Source organism: Nanorana parkeri, unplaced genomic scaffold (genome assembly GCF_000935625.1).
Source record: "Nanorana parkeri isolate BGI_ZX_2015 unplaced genomic scaffold, ASM93562v1 scaffold145, whole genome shotgun sequence".
In the NCBI taxonomy this organism is placed as follows: Eukaryota; Metazoa; Chordata; class Amphibia; order Anura; family Dicroglossidae; genus Nanorana; species Nanorana parkeri.
Window position 1 is genome coordinate 913,682 of NW_017306413.1, and position 25,265 is coordinate 938,946.

The 25,265-nt window shown below is 39.6% G+C and overlaps 1 protein-coding gene across 2 annotated transcripts in view; it reads right to left on the bottom strand.

Annotated features, from left to right (window-relative positions):
* The window catches only part of DIP2C (disco interacting protein 2 homolog C), a 358,168-nt gene that overhangs the window by 102,700 nt on the left and 230,203 nt on the right, over positions 1-25,265 (bottom strand). For both annotated transcript variants that reach the window (XM_018554178.1, XM_018554179.1), the window contains 7 exons: positions 24,489-24,612; positions 22,129-22,238; positions 21,123-21,225; positions 20,017-20,081; positions 11,336-11,429; positions 8,653-8,772; positions 5,257-5,371 (listed from right to left, as the gene is read on the bottom strand). In XM_018554178.1, the coding sequence (XP_018409680.1) occupies positions 5,257-5,371; positions 8,653-8,772; positions 11,336-11,429; positions 20,017-20,081; positions 21,123-21,225; positions 22,129-22,238; positions 24,489-24,612 (731 nt within the window). The remainder of the gene's footprint in view (positions 1-5,256; positions 5,372-8,652; positions 8,773-11,335; positions 11,430-20,016; positions 20,082-21,122; positions 21,226-22,128; positions 22,239-24,488; positions 24,613-25,265) is intronic.

A 25,265-nucleotide genomic window follows, 5' to 3' on the forward strand; every position in this document is an offset into this window, starting at 1 on the left:
AGGTGAAAGGAAATGTTTATGGATGAAGGTCAGCTTTAGGTGTTCTTTGGGTCTTGTTTATCCCTAGCCCATGCAAACCCAAAAAGTCACCCGTAGATTCTGCCAGACAGTCCAGGATTTTCTACCTCCTTAAAAGGAGAACTATGAGGCGAGTGCTTTTCACTCACCTCATAGTTCTAGCCGACCTGTGACAATTAGACTGTCACAGGTCGGCTCAGTAGATCGGGAGGTGAGCGAACACATACCGGCGTTCGCTCACCTCTCGATCCTGTCACGGCTCTCTGCCATGACAGGGGAGGGGCGTCTCAGTATACCGCGAGCTGTAGCTCGCAGTATTCTGAGCCTAGGGTGACGGGAGGACGCTAGTTTGTGTCCTCCCGTTACCCTAAGGAGAACTATGGGGAAAAGCCCTGACCCCATAGTTCTCCTTTAAATGTGATAACACTATGTCCCATGTCTCCCAATGGCAACGCATGTTCTCATCCTCACGTCAGCAGATTGCGCAAAGACTATGGTGCAATATGCCAATGCAACAGAGGCCTGACTAAGAGTGTTGTGATCACTGATAGATAAGCTTTTAGCTGCCTAGCCCTTCCCAGTTGCTGCCATAGGTAGTCATGTGACATATAGTTTGGTCAGTGGCCTCACATTCCATAGTGATGATGTTCAGGCGTTAAATAGACCCATCGACCCATCCACCCACCCACCACCAGGTCTGTTTGGCAGAGGAAAGAAAGCTGGAGATACTGAAAAGCTGTTATTTAGGCCGATTTTAAAAGGCAAGAAAAATGCTTCTTTTACATAATGGCTTTGTAAACTGGATACATTACATTTAAGACTTAACTTTAGCTATTAACTTTAGATGTGCTTTAAATGTTCACATCTACAAAAGAGAAAAAGGGGGGAAATCCAGCTATTCAATTACTAAAAAAAACCCAGGAGATTTCCAGAGAGAATGCATTCCAGATTACGCATTCTGTGACACTACTACAAGCAATTCCTACAAAAATCCATTCTAGGACTCTTTTGTTCTATACATTTGTTCTATACATTTACATATCCCTGACCATTTCCTTCTCTTCCTTTCAATCTCTCTGTTCGGAACACATTATGATATATAAGAATACTGGCAGAGGGAAACACAATTTAATTTGACTGAGGTAAGCAGTGACTGAGGCCCAGAAGCAAAAGCATTATGCACAGACGAGGGGCTGCAATGTTACTGTCAGTGCTGTCATTATGTTACATAAGAGAAAACCAACCTGGAGGACATTGAAGAAGATTACTGTACTGGATCCTGGCTGCCTTAGACAAGTGATTTATAAATTCTCCTGCATCCTTCAAAATGCAGAGTAGACCTAAGCTACGGATTACACCAGATACATAGTAAAAATAAACGAACCTGTCACCAGCATCCCTTTTGGGGCCTGATGCAATACACAATCTCCTGCAGCTAGTTAAACATTGTGTTATTCCACGCCAAATTTACTGGTTCCATTCCCTGAAATAAAGGTTCAGCCAATAAAATAACTGCTTCTTTTTGGGCCAGGCATCAGACACAAAGCAAATGAATCAGGGCAAAGAAACAGGTTTACGTTACCTTTGCCCCCCTACTCCCAGCAGGAAATACTTACCCATCACACCCATCACCGCTGCATTCAATCACCAAGAACAAAGGAAAATTCTGTGTAAATTGGAGATGTAGCTCACAGAAGGGTATGGGCTCCCCGGTGAGGGTGCTGACAGCACAAACAACCCCAAAAATGTTCCTTACTGGAAATCAGACACCCCAAGATACTAAGAAGCATAGTGAGTATTTTTACATTTTTTGCCACAAGCATTTCAAAAATATGAAAATGGAAATAAAATATGATTTTGTTTTCTCCAATTTAATAAGATGTTCCTCACATACAGCCTGTTTATACTTAGAACTATACCTTAAATCAAATTTTGCTACTCATCCCAAGTACTGTATGGGGATACCACATATGTGAAACTTTTTCACAACCTATTTTCATAGAGGGGCCTAAAACTCAAAAAGAGCCTTCAGGCTTTAAGGTGCAAAAATTACACATTTGATTTCATGACCACCTATCACATATTTGGAGGCCCTGGAGTTCCAGGACAGTAGAAACACCAATAACATGGCTGGCACTGGTAGTAATGAGGCACTGATCCTTGCTGGCACTTGCACTGGCTGTGCATACACTGGTTCTGGCTTGCACTGGATGACACTGGCACTAGCTGGTACTACTTCTGGGTGGCACTGGATTACATTGGCACTGGCTGGTACAAGATGACAATTGCACTTGAACTGGAAGGCACTGCTCCTGGCTGTATAGATACTGGATGATACTGGTTCGGGGTGGCACTGGATAACACTTGTTGCCACTGGTTCTGGATGGCATGCACACTGGCTGGTAAATAGGGAGCTCTGCCTTTCCTCTCATACCGATTGGAAAGGGAGAGACACTACTAACAATAGCGGAAGTTTACATTTTGTAAAGCTGTGATTGGTCAAAGCAATCACATGGTTCTCTGGCTCTGTATATTTGTTTGTGATCTGCACTGTCCAATGGAAAGTGTAATCACAGTGAAGTGTTTGTGCACGCTGGGGGGTGCACCTATGTTTTAATATTAATATTTTTTAAAATATTGTTCTGCCCTGGAAGGTGCACCGTCCGCCCATTCTATTACAACGGGTGGATTACAAGTAGTTAAAGTGCACTTGTTACACTCCATACATACTGTATTGGTCCCTACAGTTTGATGATTGAAGAACTGAACCGTGTGTGTATCACTTTTAAGCAACCTCTTTTTCAGCGGAATCCAAAATAAATAATTACAGTAATTTTGCAATTAGCAATTTTGGGCCACATCAAATAAGCCAGTACACATATGTGACAGAAATGTTTGATCTTTGCAAACAAAAAAAGTAACTGCAAAACTGTAAAAAAAAACCTGAACCTGTGAGCCATTTAAACTTTTAAAAGACAAAGTCTGGAGTTTAGGTGATACCCTTTATTGGTGCTTAAAGATGCAAACCTGTTACAATTGACTTGCATGAAGAAGAGATTCAAGAGGTTCTGAAAGCATTAATCTTTAATAACTTAAGTTAGCCAATAAGCACTTGCAGTGTTTTTCCTTTATATATATATATAATTTTTTTATTGACTTGCAATGTGCCTTTGAACTTGCTTGAACATTTAACTACTCTAGGAGGAGTCAATTCCCCAGCACAGCCTCTCCCCTCCTTGTACGTTTTAGCACTCTCTTCTTCTGGGAGTGTCTAATTACTAGGGATACACCAATACTTTTCAGATAACAGTGCCGACACTTGGCATTTTCATGAGAACTACCAGGGTTGCAGCGGTTGCAGCTGGGACCTGGCTCTGGTGCTCCACCACTGTCCTGAAATCATTAGTCTGTATTGTTTTAGAAGAACTGTCACATGACAAAAAACAAAAATGTATCAGTACTTGGGCCAGTATCGGTACTTGTATTTGCAAAAATGGTATCGGTGCATCCCTTTATATTTATAAAAACAAAATCATACATTAAAACAGAGATGTACAAATCCCAGGAGCTCCGTGTGCTCCTTACAAATGACAGCTGCCTCCTAACTTTTTAATTTTTCTCTAGTCTAGTCTTGGAGCTTGAAAAGTATCTGTACTTGTACCGAGTAGGGTACTTCTTATCGGTGCATCGCTACTAATTACCCTCCATCTCCCTACATAAACTTTTTGTAACTGCTAGGTTAAGAGTGAAGGGAAATAATATAGTGTTACGAGCGACAGCTCCGAGTCTTCTGGAGCCAATGACATCACACCCAAGGCTGCGCCCAGCAGCCTACTCAGGGCTTTTTGGTTGTCTACACAAGGGAGACTTTTGCAAGTAAATAACCTGCATGAAATTAGTTAAATATCAATTTAGTCTTATAGTGTGACTGATATCAAAATTTTGGTCTGGCAGATTCAAAGTCTCTTCAAAATTTCTAAGCAATTTGATGACTCACACAGTAGAAAGATTCTACTAAAAACGTAAAGGCAATGTACAGGTTTACCAATGATTTAATATAGAAATGACTTCAAAATGTGCTTTAGCCTTTTATCAATGAAATTCTGCATATTAAAGTTTTGCGTTCTCTTTTTTGAACTGACAGGTGTTTTATGCCCCTTTTCACATTTCGCATTTCTAAATACTTACAGCCTGTGGAAAAGTCTATTGTTTACACACAGACATGGATTACTCAAACACAGTGACTCATTTTCTAGGATATGGTAATTTTTTTTGAGATAACAATTACAGAAAATTAGCAGCAAAAAAGGCCAAAAATAAGCAATTTTTAATACATCAGGCTATATGTAACCATATTGCATTGGCTAAGGACGGGAATTAATAGGATATTGAAACCAGTGAACCACAAAGCGAACCACATGTGGTTTGGGATAGATGATTGTCGTTGCAAGGAGGATAGATGCAACCCAGCAACAATCATCTATCCCAAACCGCATGTACTTCTGCCATGTATGATAACATGTAGACTGCCGCTGACAGATGTGGCCCGTCACCCTGTCATTTACTTCAATGGGTAAAGCGGCCGCATCTGCACAGGAACACTTGGGATTCCTGCTGCAGGAATCTATAGGTTCTTGCCAAAGAAATGGCAGATCCCCCCATGTGAACAGAGTAGCACAAAAGATAATTCAGCTTCATATCTTTAAGTCAGTGGAGGCACTTCAGGGCTATTTGACTGTCCTCCAGGAGGTCCCCCTGCAGGTTTGCAACAATTTTGAAAGAATTCTCCTTACAAAGTCATTTAGGAATGAAACAAAACTAGAGTAATGAATCCATCACCATATGCACTAGAAAGCAGGGATGTGACAGTCTAAAAGATGCTGATGATGCAACCAAATGAATAAAAGCCCCATTATGACTTCCTCCTACATATGGCGTGCCTTGAAAATGTCTGAATTTTGGGTACTTTCTTCCCTAATAAAACTTCCTAAAACTGAAAGGAGCCATTTGCGGTGGAGATTACACATTAACTTATGAGATAAAATATCATTATAATTTATGAGCAGCCAAGGCTTTAAAATAAATGTACAAAAATACCATGAAGTATAATATCAAATCCTGTTAAAAATAACTCATACATCTTAGCGAAAAGATGTGTATGTCATCTTGTCGATAAGTGAAAAAAAATTTGCTATAAGTAAAAAAATTGCTATAAGTAAAAAAAAAAACTCACAGTACCTCCTTATGGCCACAGTAAGAGCCTCTGGTGAACTGGCACAAGGACAAATGACTTCTTGCCGCAGGCCTTTACTTTGGAAGACATTGAGGAAAGCATCACAAGAAGAAATGGACCCTGGGGAAGAAACACAAGAGGAGGATGTGATGATGCATGGGCAGGAAACACTACGTTTGGACATGATGATTTAGAACTCTTTAAAGAGCATTGAGGACATTCTGAATAGTTCATCTCTACACTTGTCCTGTGGCATTATAACACTAAGAAAAATGCACTGTAAACCAGTAGCTTATTAGTCTCTGTCTATCTCATACAAGCCGCCAACACCTCTCTCTTCAGCCTGCAGTGAGAAGGGCACAACGCAAAGCATAGAAATAAAACACGACACTGTGGATGTAGAGAATTTAAATATAGTATCCTGCCAAAAACCCAAGCTCATCTCGAGGAAAAATGCCAGTACTGTAACACAGCAAAAGCTATTATACAAAGCAAATTCATTTGAGGCTGTAAGATTAAACTGGTCGAATAGCAAATATTTCTGCTGCACCCAAGCTTCAGTCTTTTTTCCCAGAACATGAAAATAATAGCTTAAAGTGACACCAAAATCAGTAGTTAAACCTTAAAAATGCATTCAAGTACGTTAACTATTAACAAAAATGTATCTTATTTGTGTATCACTCGGCTGTAGATCCTCAAATCATCTCTGGATTGGTGCCGACACTGCCCTTCTGGAGGGTGTCTACGTTTGTTCCCCTGGTCCCATGGCCACCGCTCCAAACTCACTCCCGTGATGGACTACAATCTCAGGTTTAGTTTAATAATTTGTTTTAAGATTGTAGTCCAGAGTATAAATGCACATTAGGCAGGCCCACTGAATTAAATAGTAGGCACACTAAAACACATCATGAATCTGCATTGTACATAGGGCACTACAAAAATCTCTATTCTTTCTATAATCACAATTATACTATAAGATGCATGTAGCAAAGGGCTTCATGAAATGCATCTGTGTAAGTGTGAAAAACCCTTAAAAAATGTACCCACATGTAAAGATACTTTTAAACATATATATAAACTAATGTTTCTCCATTCTGTGGGTAGGTTTTCAAGATAATATGCATTATCTTCATCCAATGGGGAAGAAGCTTTCTGCACCAGCACATACAAAGAGGCAGGAGGGATTAGCACATTAAACTGACACTAAAGTCAGGAGTTAGATCTTAAAAGTACATTCAAGTACCTTAACTATGAACACAAATGTCACTTATTTGTGCAACACTCAGCTGTGGATCCTCAAATCATCTCTGAATTGGTGCCGACACTGTCCTTCTTTCTGGAGGATGGTGTCTTTTGTTCCCCATGGACCCGGTGTGTTGTAAAGATTGTGGTCCATCGAGTGAGCGTGCTTGTAGTGGTGGCTACTTTACATCACACACAGGGATCGTGGGGAACAAAAGTAGTCACCCTCTAGAAGGAAGGACAATTCAGAGATGATTTGAGGATCTACAGCTGAGCGATACACAAATAAGATAGATTTTTGTTTTGAAAGCAGGGTACTTGAATGCTTTTTTAAGATTGAATTCCTGAGTTTAGTGTCACTTCAATGAAACATCACCAGATAGGAATGCTCAGAAGTGTACCAACTCTAAACATAGCAGAGGTTACTGCAGTGCAGTTAGTACACTACTATGCAGTGACGGAGAAATAAATTATGTTTTAAAACACATTGCTTCATTCATGTGTCCATGCTGAGGTGATCCTGATGTATGGAAGGTCTTGGCTCTGAACACCCAGCACTATACAGGAGGCTGATTGCGAAAATATTTAACTTCAGGGTCACATGTGGCACCTCTTTCTCTCAATAAACAGGTGGGGTGCAGAATGCTAATGCTAGTTATATAGTGTAACATTTCCCTCAGTTGGAGAAGCATACAAATCATTCATTTGCAATTGTGATCATTCAGTATGTAAATGTGCATCCTATTATACACCAATAGGGAATGTTTACTTGCATGATTTTCTCTCCAGAGAGATTTAACATGCAAAGCGTACAAAATTATAGTCTTCAGCCTGGGAGTAAACCCTATTCAGTAATGAGGCTGCACAATTTTACAAAGTTCCAAGCACTTTGATAAACAAATAAGACACATGAATGAAATATATCTTTCCAAAAAAGAACATTTAAAGGAAAACAGAGAAATATGTGGACTGCCATTGATAACCTATGAAAAAAGTCAGTTACCATGCTGTCAGACTCCGCTAAGGCTCCATTCACAAATGGTGCTTGGGTGTTCCAAGCGGAAAACCGTGCGGCACAAAAACACGCAGTTTTTTGCATATGCGCAGATGCTGCGCGTTTGCGGCTATTACTATAAACCCGCCCCTATAATTGCGCTTGGACTATTTTGCGGGACGTGCGCTTGCTGCAATATAGCCTGAACAATGAATATTGGAATGCATTGTCTTTTTGTTTAGTACGTTTCCAAACCGCTCATTTGTGAATAGAGCCTTACAGCTGACTTGAATCAAGAATGAAGACAAGGAGTTCTAATACCACAATAACTTGCATGGCACAGATCAGTGACACTGGACTAAAGTCAGAGAATCACCATGACATCCATACAACTAACATTTCCAGCAGATCATTATCAATGGTAACCAGAATATTTCTCTCCCTACAGGTTTCCTTTAAAGGGAACCTTTAGAATTTGCAAAAGGAACATTAAAAAAAAAAGACAACAAATCAGAACTAATCTTTTACTGGTCTGATTACAGGAAACAGAAAATAGCTTTTTACTTAACAAGCTGATTACAATTTCACAGTATTGCACCATATATAGGCATATTTCCTTTAGATCCATGGTTCTCAACTGGTAGGTCACGACCTAAAAGTGGTTTGCAACTCCATGTTCAGTGGGTCGCCGCATGACTTCCACTGCGCTAGGTGAGAGGCTCCTCAGCTTCCTTGTAGCGCAGCATTGTCAGTTCTCGTGCTGAGCAGCCATTCAAAATATGCTTCCCGGCGCTGAGTGTCAGCTTAAGGTGGGGTGGGCTGGGGCTATGACCATGAGGGAACTCCATCCATACATGCATTGCTTACAGCTCCCTCATGTGCCCTGTAGAGGTGCCTGGACCGGAGTGACATCACATTCTGGCTCCCGCCATCTCTAGAGGGTGCGCAAGGGAGCTATACAAGCAATGCACAAATGAATTGAGTTCCATCACAGCACAGAAGCCCACACTGGACCCCAGGCTGAGGATCCACTCCAGTTCTCATAAGGTAGGGAGACTGCGTGAATCTCAAAAAAAACCTGAAAAAAACAAATGTGGGTTCTTGGGTTACATGGGTTGAGAACCCCTGCTTTAAATTATAACAGCAGCCTCAGAAATGTACTTACAGGGATTCGCTCCATCAGCCACAATTAACATACGTAAAGAAGACAGGTTGATGTCTCTCTGATCCCGATGTGCAACCAATGCCCAGTGCATATCCCTTGACTTGACACACGCAACTTTTGCTATTTAAACAAAAAAAAAAACAATAAAAAAAAAAGTTTATTCTACAAATACTATGTCAAATAAGCAAAGTAATATGAGTGGACTGGTAAATGGATAAAATACATATATTTGCAGGAAAGAAAACAACATTTTTTTTCACTACCAGGTAACCTGAATTGAGCCTTTAGGTTAATGTGTTAAAACTAACACTGACAAAGTTTTACCACCTTGTTATGCCTTTATGATCCTCTAATTGTTTTCTGGATACCTGTGGAGATTCTGAAATACACAAGAGGGCTTTGACTTTTGCTTGACTTGGAGTTCAGCTTTGCAGTATGCTGTTTTAACAGATTAATGTATATGACTTTACTGGCCACTGCAAGGAAACTTTAGTATTGGGCTGTTAAATGGCTCAGCATCAGGTAGGGATAGGCTCTTCTCAAGATCAAACCGAAGCTGCGGTCATTTCTGAACTTGAGAAGCAGGGGCTCCCCAACTGCAGAGATATGGATAAGATGATTATCCAAGTATCTTGGTGTCCACACTTTGTCACTAGCAAGTTTTTTTGCAGCTGGCTGCAATACTGCCAAAGACAGATAGTGTTAGTCTAGTTCTGCATTATGACAGACCTGGCGCAAAGACATTGGCCCCACTTTTATGCCCTTCAACAGCCTCCATGCAAGATCATGTGTAAAGACTCATGGTGAGTCTATTGCGAAAAAAGGAGGAGAGAGTGGAAGTATCCAGAGGCAGGGTCTGACAACACAGGGGCCGACAACATAGGGTCCATCCAATCTCACTGCCCAAAGCTGAAGATTACACATCTCTAGCAAATCCACCATTAGCCTATAGAAGGGATCATTGGAAAGGGGATCATTGGAAAGGGGGTTGCTAGAAGTCTCACAGTGCATCAAACTAAAGAGTGGTCTTCTGTAGCACAATTTGTCCAAATTTTGAACCAAGACATTTGACAACTACACAATTCAATATTACCAAGCCCCACATATTTATGATTCAACTGGCCAAAATTATGCATTAAAATATGTATTGAAACTAGCATTTTACAGTCTTTATTTTTAAGATACCAGCCATCTGAGATATGCTCTCTATACCCCTAGGTTCCATTGCAAGCAAGGGTGATAATGGTCCCCTGACGTCAGTGATGTTTTATTAAAAGTGCAATATTGGCATGTAATCTAGGCCCACTAACAGCAATGGAGAATAGATAGCTGAAGATCTAGCGCAGATTACTGCACATCTTTGTCAAGCAGTAAACGTCTGCAGGAATAATCACTCAAAGTATCATTTCTACAAATGTAAACTAATTGTTCTATTGCATACTCTGTTTTAATTGCCTTTTGCATCCTAAAATAGCCATTGACAACCGTAGTCAAGGTTGGCAAAAAGACTGGGTGGTATATTTAAATTAGGCACCAAATTCAATCTATCCACATCAGTGCCCCACAACCTGGTTCGTAGCCCAGTAACACTCATACAGGCACCACTACTGGAGGCAGCACCGCTACAGTCAGGAGGATTAAAAACACCTACAGAAAACAAAAGCCAGACAGGGCGCCTTCTCTAGTGTAAAAACTTTATTGTAGAACATAAATAAAATACCATCAATTGTACTCGCAAAGGAGGATGCTCATAGAGCCTTGTTAGCTGAATATTGCGGCAACAATCGCCATATTTTCAACAAGGGACACGACCAATCACACATGGATGATGACAGACACTAACTTCATGTCTTCAAACCCCGCTGCTGGATGCTGATGCGTTTCCGGGGCCATGCTCCGAGTAGGGTATTTTATGTTTTATAATAAAGGTTTTACACTAGTGAAGGCATCCTGTCTGGCTTTTGTTTTCTATAGGTATATTTAAAGTACACTACAGTAATTTATCTTTTTATATTAGATATTAGCATGTTTCTGAACATATTTATGTTTATGTAAAAATTATACTTTTTTATCATTTTAATATTCTCCATGTGCTGTAATTCTTGAGGGCAATCTTGTTATTGCTACCTATCCACCCTCTATTCATGTAGAGAAGGGGTAGACAAACTCCAGACCTTCAGCTGTGGTGCAACTACAAATCCCATTAGACATGGCAAGAGTAGCAGAGACAGATGCCTGTTGGCAAGATAGGGTTTGCCTACACCTGGTGTAGAGAAAGTTGTCATGAGAGTAAGAGGTGAAGGGAAAATTTTCTAAGGGGGGCAAATGGTTACAACGAAAATGGGAATTCCACTCAGGAAGTGAAAGAAAGAAAATCTCCAGTGCAGGACACAATGAGCAAAAAGTAACCAGTTAGGGGATTTAACCCATACATACCCTGTAGTAAACTAAAGGTTTTGGCTATACATACCAGTAAAGTATCTTTACTAATGTGGAAAATGTTATGGCTATAAAAAAAAAAATGTGGCATTATGCAAAAACAACTATAACACTGGAATAATGCTGTTCATTTCTGATTAAAGTGAAGTGTATCTGATTAGAAGCCTCTTATTCACACATGTGGGTACAAATTCAATACTGATGAATAAAAATATTTTGAGAAGAGGGAAAAAAACAGCCTTACCTTTGTACTGACAAACTTTCTGTATCCATGATAAAGGATTAACTTTCATGAGAGAGTACGGGATACTGATGACATGCATCATATTCATGACACTCTGAAATCAGAAGACAAATCCTTGATTACGGAAGAGGAAAGAAAGACACAGATAATCTTTCAGGCTAATTAATCCACACAAACAGCACTGCTAATTTTCTAATTTAATTTTTGCCTTCTCCAGGCATTTTCATGAGTGCACTTAAAGTTAATGTTCATAATAATTCAGAAACATGAACATTTTACAGCGATGTGAATTGCTGTGCACATTATCTACTAAAAGATACAGAGCGGCTATCAGGAATGTCCTTGTAAAACCAAAATGAAACATTATCCAAGCAGACATTTATGACGCCTATAAACTGAAGAAAATAACATTTAACGAAAGCTTAAGGCATATCTTTAAAAAGTTTAGACCCTGCTATTAGCCCATAGATAGTAATTCTGGGTTATTCTGGGATGTCGTGTGTCAAAAGCTCTGCTACAGCTGTAGAGCTCAACAGGTACATCCAAGTCAAAAAATTTCACATTTGCATGGATTTAAAGAAATCTTGCAAACTGGAGTCAAAGGAAGGTTTGCTGGTAGCAGCATTCGGTAGTGACTGAGTGTCATCACTACATCAGTAGTTCACCTACTGAACTTGTAGCACAATGTATGCTTTTCTTTTGAGCTGACAAGTTGGATGACATTAGTAGCTAGTACATCTTTTTAAACTGGCACCCATGACATGTTAGCAGTCTACTCCGTTAAATATCAACATCAAAACAAAGAAATTAAGTTTAAATAACTTCACAAAAATAGCTTAGTTGTCATATATTTCTAAATATGCCAGATCTCTGTAGAGTGACTACTGCTTCTACGCAAAGAGCAAGGGTTCTTCTCTGCGGTATGCGCTTGCAGGGGACAGACTTTTCTACTCAGGCTGTGGTTGTATGATTAACCGAAAAAAACAGATTCCTCCATCAATGCTACGAGCGCATTGATCAAGGCTGTTGGCCACTGTCAAAATACCTTAACAGAGCTGGCAGTTCATTGGCTGCCAGCTGGGTTCGTATGAAGATTTTCCGACCGACTCCTTCAATCAGCTGATCAAGGGATGCCGGCCAAAAGAGTGCCGACAGCGGCACCCACTGTGCGAAATTTGCACAGTGTATGGCCAACTTTAGAAAACAAACAATAAGACTTTGAACACCTTTTGATTGAAGTACTTAGAATGTATTTAGCCAATTTAACAGAAACTAAATTGAACTTTAAACAATTAAAATAGTTGATTATTCAACTGAATTTTAGCAGTCGGAGATTTCTCAAAACACTTTTGGGTGGGACAGCAGAATTTTGTTCACATGAGCCTTTTCTATGCAACCTCCCTCTCATGTTCCAGGATGTGTGTGTGAAGTTAAAGTAGGCTTGAGTGAAAGATGGTGTTAGAAACAGTGAATACTTGGCCTGCATTTTTACAAGCATATATTAAGGTTCATTTTGGATAATAAGCATACAAGCAACAATAAGGGATTTAGCATAGCAGATGAAGGCCAATGAAGATTACAGTCATTATAGTTTAAATTAGAGTTATTTTGCAACCCTTTAGAGTCAAATCAAATGCAACATTTTCATATTTGGCTGCAGCGTATCTTTAAGCAACATTTCCATCTACTAATTTCTCTACTAATTTTAAAACCAGACCAGGCCCAATTAGCCAAATGGCTATGTATGAGGAACACAGTTAAGCTTCTTTCAACCAACCACACTCCACCAGATTCCTCCAATCACACCCATCCAAACGTCCATTTTCCCTAAGCTACCAACCAAGCTACTGGTTGTAGTCTGCAATATCAAACTAAATTCTGAAGACGGTAAAAACTTGTCTACAAATGATGACTACTCTGTGCTACTTTAGAAATAATGCATGACAACATGCAATCAGCTTATATATTTTTCCAATATATCCATACTATATCCATGTCTACCGAATGCTGCAATATAGTGGGATAACTGACATGTCTAGATAAACATTTCATTGTAATGCATCTCCTGCTCTGTTTGGATCCAAAAATCAATGCACAATCTCTTAAGCACAGCCACCAAAGCCATTAATAACGAGAGGAAATATTATCCACAGAAAAACCAAATGCCTATCAGAAGCAGACATTCAGATTTTGCTGGTGACCACCACAGAGGCCAAGTCTATCACATCAGCACCATACCCTCCTGGGGAATCGGCATCCAAGTCACCTTCATGCATCTACTTGAAGTCACAATGATTACTGAAAAGGACAAAACAAGGTAAAAGGAAATACAGCAGGTGGTGGTGTGAAATTACTGCAGACTTACTGAAATGAGAGTGATTCTCTGTACACAGGGGATGTCATATACTATACACAGAGGCAGTCAGAGGTGCTGGAAAAAGGCATGCGTAAATTTTTGTTTGTGCCTCCAGTTCACTGCACAGTCCAGACTCTAGACTTGTTTACACCATGTCTGTTGAGCTGCATTTTTTGGCACATAGTCACACATACTGTATATCATACAAACACGACAGAAAACAATTGTTTTCTATGTGCCGTGTTCACACCATACATGTGTGCAAGAAAATGCAGCTTAACAACATGGTGTGAGTAAGCCCTTAATAAGCCTTCACCCATCTCAAATTGGGCATCACGTATGCACCACATACTTAGAACTAGGGAGAGAGAATAAAGGCTGACACCTATTGGTGCCCGGTACCACTTCTCCTGTCAGATAATTACTAATGCGGTCAATAGCCTAAATAGTTCAGGCATGTTTATCTCCTTCTATTCAATGTGCATTCGCAATTCGAGTGGACACACCACTTCCCTTCTCATCAAAAAGCCCAAAGTGTTCTTAAAACTAAATGTAATGGAAGTGCCCTATACTAAATGCTTATCTTTAAATGAGACTGGGTGAGTAAAATGTACTCTTCCAAATACTTGGAGCCGTTGTGTGACACGGCAGCTCTATAGATTGAAAGGTGATCGATCACAAACCGCTGATCGCTCAGCTCATGGTCTTCTCTTCTCCCTGCAGAGAACGGTGACTGTCAGATCCCTCCCCCATCACTTGTTAGAGGGATGGGCGGTCATAGCTGGCTGTGGAGAGGCAGAGCTAGCTGTCAATTAGGAAGCGGGGTGGATTCTAACAATATCGTCAGAGTCTTTACTGGCTGCAGTGTGGCTCTGTGCTGTCAGCAAATAGTGGGCAGTAGCCCACTGGATGCTGAGTTTGGGGTCACAGGAGTACATTAGCAAATGTACTCCTGTGACGCCAAAAGAGGAGCAACGCAAAAAAAAAAGGTTTGGCTTTAGTTCTCGTTTAAATAAATATTTTATACAAGTAATAAAATAATTTTTCAAAAAATCAGATTATAAAATTGTAAACACTAAAATAAAAAATGTCCAAAAAAACACTAATTTCCTATTAAACTGACAGGCAAGTAGTAGCAGCATGGGCATCATTTTTATTTATTTACTCTTTGCTCCTGGCCCCACAGACTTGCTCCCCATGGAGCTTCCCTTTAACATTATAAATTGAAACAAGGACATGATCATTAGGATCGTACACTTCCTAATTAAAAATAATTGTTCCTGACTTTATTCATTTACTATGGTCTTGTCCTAAGATCAGTGCTCTTTGGCAACGAGTTGTGGATTACATGAACTCACTATAAGGAGAGGAGAGGGAACCACTGCCCCACTTATGCCTGTTGCACGATATCCCTCACGCCCACACAATACCAACCCCCCCCCCATTTCTCGATGGGAACACCTCTGCCTTTTAGCCTCCAAGAAAACCATTCTCACTAACTGGCTGCTCCCTAAAGTACCTGATACAGACGACCTAATTACAACCCTTCGTAAGCTCATGCTTTTAGACAAATCTGATTCCCATCTTGATGAGAAACGAACAGGTCGATTCTTTAACACGTGGTCGGCATTCCTTGCCTCGACTCTATCCCTAGATCAACTTAAGGAAATTATGTTGACCTTTCAACACTCGAAATGGTATGATAGAGCCAAGTTGGAAGGCTCCTTGGGGGCCTTGGATGTATTATGAGCTTAATGCTGGAGCCCCTTTCCTCATACTATAAAAAATGTCCCATATCACTAGGATCAGTATTGGTTGCGGTCTACCCTTGCCCATTGCTCTACGATCCTCCTCATCCCTTGACACTCAGTTTGTCCCGGTTTCGTCCCTTTATCACTACGATCTTACATGGTGTACCCCAAAATTAGTTCATATCGATCTGATAATATTGGTGAAGCATTAGATGTTTATCTTATTTTACCTCTTCTCTCTTTACCCTTCTGGTTTATCGACAACTGATCATAAGTTGTTGCAATGTTTGCTATGCAGATAACGGATGCTCTCACAGTTGTTTTTTACTGACATAGCCGTTATCTATACATGTCATAGAATGTATTAAGCATATGCCAATCTGTTACGATGGTTTTACATGTGTATCTGCTGTGAATGTTTGAAAAATGTCAATAAATATCACATGCAAAAAAAAATAAAATAATAATTGTACCCGAGTATGGAAGTCAACAAAATTTCACCAGACCAAAGCCTGTTATTTGATTAAAGTAAAACACATGAGAAAACAACATCTAATGCTGAGTCAGTATGCGGCCTGGAGGCGGTGGCGCTGGATGTGGGTGGCTTGGAGGCGTCTGGAGGACAGTTCTCTTGTGGGATAGACGGGACGGCCTCTCCTCCCTGCTTCTCCTTTCACGTTCCAAATACCTCAGGATAAACTAAGTGGCCAAGACACGTTTTTCATTCAAGGCTTCCACTGTACTGCCTACCTCCCACCTCCTGCTCAATATTGGGCTGTTTGGTTCCCACTTTGGCTCTCTTGCTCACTGGGGAGGACCATATTGGGTGTGTTGCCCGGATAGGCCCGTTTGGACACACACACACACCAGCTTGTGTAAACTGATATTCCCTTTTCCTGAAGCGCAGAGGTGCACGAAATGTTGAAACTGCTCTTCCACACCTAACCCTTCTAACAGTATATTTTTTGATCACATGACTACCAATTATGTTATGTTTATTATGATATTGGGACTTTATTTGCCTTAATCCAGATCATGCATTATATTTCTATGTGTTGAACCCAGATCATGTTGAATATTAATATTTTTTATATCTGAATCATGGTTTCCTCAAATGGTCATATTCTGCATGAAGGGCGGTGCTAGTGGAGATAAAATCTGCTCCACTCCTAAACATTGTTTATAGACCCATCCATGTCATTATTGTGAATTTTGGACACCTGATGAATTAACCCTGATCATGTTTATATACTAATTGCTAATCAAAATGCGAATCATGTCTTTTCTAAAAACATCTATACTGTGAATGGAAGGTTTTCTGTGAAGGGAATGAGCATATAGGGATGTATCTACTCAGCTGGTTGCTTTTATGAATTGACTATGAGCCTCTTTTTAAATTATCATTATTAACAAATTATATTTTGTATGTATTTTTGTCTGGAGTTGTCATTCTGGTGCTTCCAAAACCCCACTTTTCTTCTCATTTTTCGATAACATCTAATGCTGACAATGAATCAGTATCATCAATCTATCCATCTACTGTATTTACATTGACGTGGCTTTATTCGACAGTGACATTTCACTAGATATATGCCAATCATATCATGATTCACCGTGGAACAAGGAGGACAGTTAACAGACAGGAACTGTACAATTTTCTGAAGCTTGTGTCACTCACCCCTTGCAGATTCAGAATAATCAGAGTATGCCCAAGCATGCACAAAACTGTCAGTAACACCCACCTCCTGGCCCAGTCAGTTGCGGCCAGAGTGTTCTCCACCCTTTTTACATCCAGCTGCAGGATGGGAAATGCCCCGGCTGCAACTACTTGCATCGGGAGGGGGGCATGTCGCTGACATTTTTGCAGGGGTTTTGCACCAAGCCTACACAGATCCATATTTATAATAAAGACGAGACAAGCAGTACACTCTAAAATGACTGTTGTAGATGAACCAAGTCTGCACATGTGTGTATTTTGTTATTTATGACTTGATCACCGTAAAGCACATTTATAATTGACTGAATGCTAGATTAGTCTATCTTACTTTGTATGTTCTTCCGTTTTAGAAGTCCTGTAAATTGCATGGGGGCGGGGGGCATTATAATTATCAACTGGTATGATATAGGTGGACTGTTCACCTGAGAGTATACAGGCAGTGTTTTTTTCTGTTTTCTTACAGAGATGTTTCACTCATATTTCTGTACCTTCATTTAATGCTCTATCTAAAAACCCTTATACCACCACTGTTCTTGTTATGGTAAGTTTAGTGTACAGAAGTGTTTGCTATAGGGCTATTGACCTGAAATTATACAAACAGTGGCAGTGTTTTTTCAATTGCATTACAGGGCTTCAGCCAAGTACAGTCCACCTCAATAAAGACTGAAAATCCACTTATGTGCAGATGTGGATGTCTGACTGATGGCTGGAAGGTGTGTGAGGATCAGCTATATGTGCTTCAGATTAAAGCCCAAGATAGTGGGTTACAATAACAAGATCATGCTCTTTTACTTCCTGTACATTTACAGAAGAAAAAGACAGCAGAAACTCTGCTATGTAAAATATTTTCCTAAACTTGTACTTTAGCAGCTGTTGAGATAAAATACCAGCCACACGGGGTGAATTGATTTTATGCGTCAGCTAACCCACAGGATTTGCATTGTGAGATGGAACAATAAAGCACAACCATTGTGTGACAGTGCAAAACGGGAAGCAGATCCTGTATTTCTTCTAAGCAAATATTGCTGCTCCTATGTACATATATAATTACAGATTAAACATAGTTTTGAAAGCATTAACAAATACTGATCAGATTATTTACATTACATTGACCTTTTTTAATGAAAAAAACAGTGATAGGACTATACCTTCCCTGCAAAAATACCTAGAAAAAAAGGCATAAAAATGTAATGGATGGCCACTGTTAATAGTGAACAATGATTCTATTCATGAACATACGGGGCACCCAGATGCAGTAAAATATGGTCCTAGACCGAAAAGGCTTTGTGTGATAATGGCAGGTGTACAGCACAGTGAATAATCATCCCATGCATCACTATTTATTCTAACGAGTGGGCAGTTGTCAAACCATTGCAAGAACAAACACTGATGCCATTGTCAAATGGAGGATTATCATCAACTTTATATGTTTTTAAAAGGTCCTTTGTAACAGAGAAAGAGGAAATGAGCACGTACGGCAGGTGGGTTTTGAATTTTATTTTCAAAGTAATCCACTGCTGCGAGATGTCAAATTGCCCTTACAACGAATGGCCCACTGTGGCAGACTCATCTTGTGAGATGACCAGAGTGTGCAGTAGACAGGAAACTCCACAGAACAGCCTGTTAACATCTGCACAGCTATTCCTGGTGTCCTGCTGAACATTCTGCAGAACTGTCTGTAATTATGCTGTATATTGCTGTGGAGTACAATAACTTCACTCTAAGATACACAGCTATCAATCTTACAGCAGATGAGGTCTCAATCTCTTGGTACCCTGTTATAACTTGATACTGGGAAACTAAAAAAAATTACCCCAATTAAAGGCCCTTTCTAGTTTACTCAGACACCTATACAACTTCTTTTTCGAACTCCTTTATAACTGAAATATAAAAGGTTTATGCCAACGTCTCCTTTCCTTTTGCTCCGTGGTATTAATCCCCCCATGATTCAATTTCTGTACATGTTGAGGCAGTCCAAAGCACAGTATGAGTACATTCAACACTGCAAAAAATAATATAAATTTCAATATATATATAGCAAAATGTACTAGCCAGGATTTAAAATGTAGCCCATTTGGACATTTTGTTCTGTTTAAAAGTACATAGTATAGATTTATATTGCTTTAAAATAGGAATCTATTGACACATTTACCTACATCCCTTCCAATGGGAGATTGGGTAATGTCTATATTCATCTCCTACGCTACATTTTGCGGACAACACAAGTTATACAAGATCTGTTCAGGGAAATCCATCAATGCACCATGGGGGAATAATTAATGTTCCTTGAATTGGCCTGCTTAGTGAACACACCCACCACGAGGAGCAGTGGCCATGAAAAGTTCTGCACATGTACTAGACTGGAAAAATTATCCGTATGCATTTATTCACAGGACAAATGGTAGTTTTCCAATAACTGCACCAAAGGTATAAACTTATAGTTTAGTTTCAATAAAGGAAAACTACAAAATAGCCACAAAATATGAAGACTGCAATTGATCACCTCTCATGAAAATGCTAGTTGCTGATTGCCATGCAGTTGCAACATCTTCCCTTTTTTCTCAGTCACTGACCTGGAACAAGTATGCAGATAAGGAGTGATAATTTTACTTTGGCTTTTTAATTTGCATGCTTGTTGCAGGTCAGTAACATAAAATATTGAAGGCCCAGACCGCCAGCCAACTAGAATTCCAGAAGCAATGGTCAGCAAATAGCAGGCTATACATTTCTGCCACTGCAGTTTCCTTTAACTTCTGTTCATATATTTTGCCTCTAAACCTGCACTGTGGTATCCCAGGCGCTTTGGAACATGTAAAAAAAGTTGTAGGTAATAAACATGAAAAGATTCATATCTTACTGTAAGAATTCCATGCCACAGTCCAACATCTTTCTTGAAATCCAGCACATTCACAATGGTTTCCGCTAGACAGGGTAAGGAAAAAAAATAAGTATTAACTTAGAAATAATGGTGCCTTCAAAAACAACAACACTATTATAACCAACAGACTCATTCACACTGGGGGTGCATACTTATGCATTCTAAATGCATGTGAACAGCATCTGCTTTATTAAACACTGAAGTCAACTGTTTATACCAGCAGTGCACAATTCTGGCCCACGAAGACTCCTAACCACAAATGTTTTTCAGCTCTGCTCAAGTCTTACAGGCGAGATCATTAATCTTGTTCCCTTAGTACCTAAAGGGAAACTACAGTGGTTTTTAGTTTTACATACAATCTTTGTTTTAAATAATAAACATTTAATACAGCGCACCCCATGACAGGGGTCCACGTGGCTTTGCAAGTTTTTTCAAGAGAAAGAACAACTGTAGCTGTTGTCTTTGAGAAGTTTAATCTCTGATTGAAACTTCATATAGCACAGCCTGAAGGGAAGGAGAAGAAAGATTCACTGCTCAGCCTCATTCATTCACTTGTATGTCAATTTAATCTCAACTTATTGAGCCCTGTAAACTACAGGCTTTTGCCCCCATAGTGAAGCATAGGAAAGGCCAGAACGTATTGGAAAAGAAGACAAGAACTCCAAGGGCTGGCTGCATACGAAATTTTGAAAAATGCATATATATATACAATATAGTACTATATAAAAGTTTTAGGCACTAAAGTGAGGGTGCTTATAGATATTATTAGTGGTGGAGGTCCCTTGCAGGTTTGGGACTGCATTTCTGCACATGGAGATGGGTATTTGGTCAGAGTGAATGGTCTCCTTAATGCTAAAATGTAAAGGAAGATATTTATCCTTTATACAATTCCATCAAAGAGGTCTCTGGTTGGTACCAAATCCATTATGTAGCAGGATAGTGACCCCAAACATACAGCTAAAGTCACACAGAACTGTCTTCAGCAATAAAAAAAAAAAAAACACACAGCAACCCTTCCCCATGCTTATCAGATGAAAAAGTTTGGCTGGGCTTCAACATTCAATCACTGAGAAATTACATCTTACCTTCAGTGTAGCCACAAGCTTGTGTAAGTGCTTGGCAATGTGTGAGAAGTGCAATTCTCGTCACCGTTACTCCCAGCACGCTACCATCTTTACAAGTTTTGTACTAAAGAAAAAGATAAGTTTTATTAGATGGGATAGTATGTTGATACAAAACATATTGAAAGAATCGTGCGCAAGCACAAAATGTTCAAACGTGAAGCTATTGTTTCATATCTGTTGGAAATAAAAATATCTAACCAACAGGTCCGTGACCACAGCTGGGACCAGAACACCCTTCTAGATCTGCATTACTTCACAAATAAGGATATAGCTATCAACGGCCAAGAGCGAAGATGGCTTTTGACCATCAGTCACTGGACTAACTTGCTCCCTACACAAAAACATTTCTCCTAAGATTAAAATATTGACCTACTCTCCTTTGGCATATACTGGAAACCAGAGAAACCCAATTCCTGGAATGGATAAGGAAGAATGAATGGAGAAGCTAAAATAACTATAATTCGTATAGCTGCAAGTGATCTGATTTATGCACAAATTGTAATACACCATAAAGTGTGTCGCAAGTTAAAACATAATTTTTATTTTTCGATAGAGCAGAGAAGGGTAAACGCCTATCGAGTATTTTCGCCATCTGTGTCCCAATGGGAAAATTTCCATTCTCTTCCTGTCCCAGACACACAAACATTTGATTGTAACTCTCTCCAAAGTAAGGGGAGATCATATCTTAGTTGTCACCATAATAAAAGCCCCAATTAGATTATTTCACCTCTATTTCTGTTCATGTGAGAATTCTCCAACAAATTTTGTATTTCCCATTACTTCCTATCCCAGTGAAAGTGGTCATCAGAACCCAGCGGAACATGGACAACAATACCTGACAGGGATTCTAGCCCTCCCCCATTTTATCCAAAGCTGAAAAGAAAAGGTTTGGCTTTAGATACAATTTAAGTATCTAGCTATTTCTGAAGTGTGTTTACAAATGCTAGAGAGAGTAAAATGTACCCACCTCTATGTAGGCAGTGTCGTTATTTGCATCTTTGATATGTGGAAACCAATCACGAGGTGGTTTGGACAGATGTTTCGATTCTGTGACAAACCAGAGCAGCTTTGGCCAACCTAACAAAGAAATGTGCAGCCTTTGTTGATTTTTATTCTGTTGATTATTTTGCTCTACTTGGCAGTAAAATATATTCTTGTCAGAGATCACTAAGTTGACATCTTTAACATCATTCATTTAGGACATACATTATTCAACATGCTGTATTGTACTAGCAGACAATTTTAGGTCACTTCCAAACCAAAACCTACAGCATTTAAATGTGTGCATTTGAAATTATATCCTTGTACAAATCACACAGATTGAAAGATCGAGAAACATAAACAGCTATATGGATTGACTGATGGAAAGATATGACTTTATGGATAGATAGAAAGAAACAGATTGACAGATATGACTAGATGGATAGATACATACAAGGAAGCAGAGATGGAAATATTAGAATATAATATGCATAGATGGAAAAATGGAATACACAGATATACACTATATAGACAAATGTATGTGGACAGCCCTACATATATTGTTAAGGTGTTTACTCTAAAGCAGTGGTTCTCAACCTGTGTAAACTCGGGACCCACATTTGTCCTCGGTCATTAAGGCGCGACCCAAGTTGCACTGCAATGTTCCATGTTGCGGTTCCGATGCAGGTGATCGAACTGTGGGTGGGAGGTGCGTATGGGTTGCCATTATGGAAACTGGAGTGGATCCTCAACCTGGGGTCCAGTGTGGGCTGCTGTGCTGGGATGAAGCTCCATCCATATGTGTATTGCTTGTAAAGCTCCCTTGCGTTCCTGTAGAGGTGTCAGGAGCCAGAATATGATGAGCTGTAAGCAATGCAGGTATGGAAGGCGCTCCCTCGTGGACATAGCCCCACCCCACCCGACTCCACGTCGACAATCAGCACCGGGCATCATATTTTTGAATGGCTGTTCAATGCGAGAACTGGCAGTGCTTCTCTAGGAGAAGGCTGAGGATCCTCTCACCTTGAAAAGTGGAAGGCATGTGGCGACCCACCGGACATGGGGTCGCGACCCACTTTTGGGTCACGACCCACCAGTTGAGAACCAAGGCTCTAAAGGGTACTGTTAATGACACAGCGTACAAAGACATTTTAGACAATTGTACACTTCCATTCTTGTGGTAACAGTTTTGGGAAAGTCTTTTTCTGTTCTAGTATAATTGTGCCCCTGTACTCAAAGTCAGATTTATAGACAAGATATGATTTAACGAATTGGATGTGGAGGTACTCGAGTACACCTTTAGAATGAATTGAAGTGTCAGTTGCAAGCCAGGCCTTCTTATCCAACATAAAACATCTAACCTCAATAATTATTTTTAATTGAATGGGCACAAATTTCCACAGATTCCAAAATCTTCTGGAAAGCCTTCTCACATGAAAGGGGATATAACTCCATATAAAGGCCCATGGTTTTGGAATGGAACTTCCATACAACTTGTATAGATGTGATGGTGTCTAAAACTACTTGACCATATAGTGTATGAATAAATAGAAGGAAAGATGGAGAGATGTATGGACAGAAGGATACAGAAATGGAAATCCAGAAAGAATGTGCATGTAAGAAAAGACTGCATGCAAGGATGTATAGAAAGATGCATATATGGATGCGTAGGTTACACAGATTAGCTGATCGGTGGATACGTGAATGAAAGAATGGACAATGATGATAGATGTATATCAATAGATGTATATAAATAATTGACAAAACAAAAAGAGGACTGCTATACACTACAAAAGAGTTCCTCAGTCAGTGGTAGATTATGTACATGAGGATGGATAAAGATACAATGGCACATGACAGATCATAATGATGAAAAAAGAAATACATATATTTTTAGATTTTTTGGTTGGACAGACAAAAAAACCCAGCTATATGCAACAGTACAGTTCCTTGATCACTTGTTGGTGAACCACAAGGGGCTCTTAAAATGCATCCAATACATACGTCTGTTTTTTATGGCAAATTATAAAATTTAAAACGTTTTAGCAAATACTAAATCATAAAGCAGGTTTAAGCATGTGCTCATTATGTAAAAAACACCAGGCACTGCTTGAAATATATTTATATACAATATGGAGGTACAAGGCAGGACATAAATGTGCACTGGGCAAGATGCGCTGTACTTGACTTTTGCATCCCACCATTCAGGCAACATATATTAACACTGATATTTATACAGGGCACAGAGGTAAAAAAATAGTGCACAACACCTTTTCGACATAGCTATAATGGCACAACTTCACAAATATCCATGTATGGGTCATCTGGTCATGTACAGTTACGTACCTTTAAATTGTGGTATTTCCCCAGTAGGACTCTTGGGCAATCCTTTATGACAGGCATCACTAGTCAAGGCCACTGTAACTCCACAGCTTCCTAACAAGAAGCCAATCTGCTGGCTTCCGGCATCCTAGGTAAAGAAAGATATCATCATGTATTATAAAACACATACAACTTTGTTCACAGCCAAATAGACACAAAAGGAATATGTTTAGCAAAACACAATCACTTTTCTTTCTCACTCTCAATAAATATGATTATTCAATAAAAAGAATATCTAAAGCAAAAATGTTTTATTCAATTTAGATTGAGTGCGGAAGAGTTACAACCCGTCAAGTTTTCACTGCCATATGTGTCCCTTTTTTTTTTTAACTGCCTTGGTGGACACAATGTAAAGGAAATTATTTTTTCTTTACAGATGTATCTGGAACAGGAAAGGAGGACAAACCTCCCCAATGAGGATAGGATTGAATGAAGAGCAGAGGAGATGTGTTTACCTAAATTGACAGCATATTATTTGTGTATCTCATATCTTAAAGCCCAACTGCAGTGTCAGGGAAAATGCTTAAAATAAAATCACGGTGCAGTGAAATAGTGTTCTATGTCCCACATTAGTGATAAACAATGGCTTGAGGTGACAAAACACGCCCTCCCAAACAACAGTTGTGGCCAGGGTACATTACAAAAGGGGCAGGGAATGTCCCAGCTGCAACTGGCTTTGTGTCAGTTACATTTTTGCATAGGTTGGGTGAACTGGGTTTGCACAGCGTCAGCAGAAAAGTA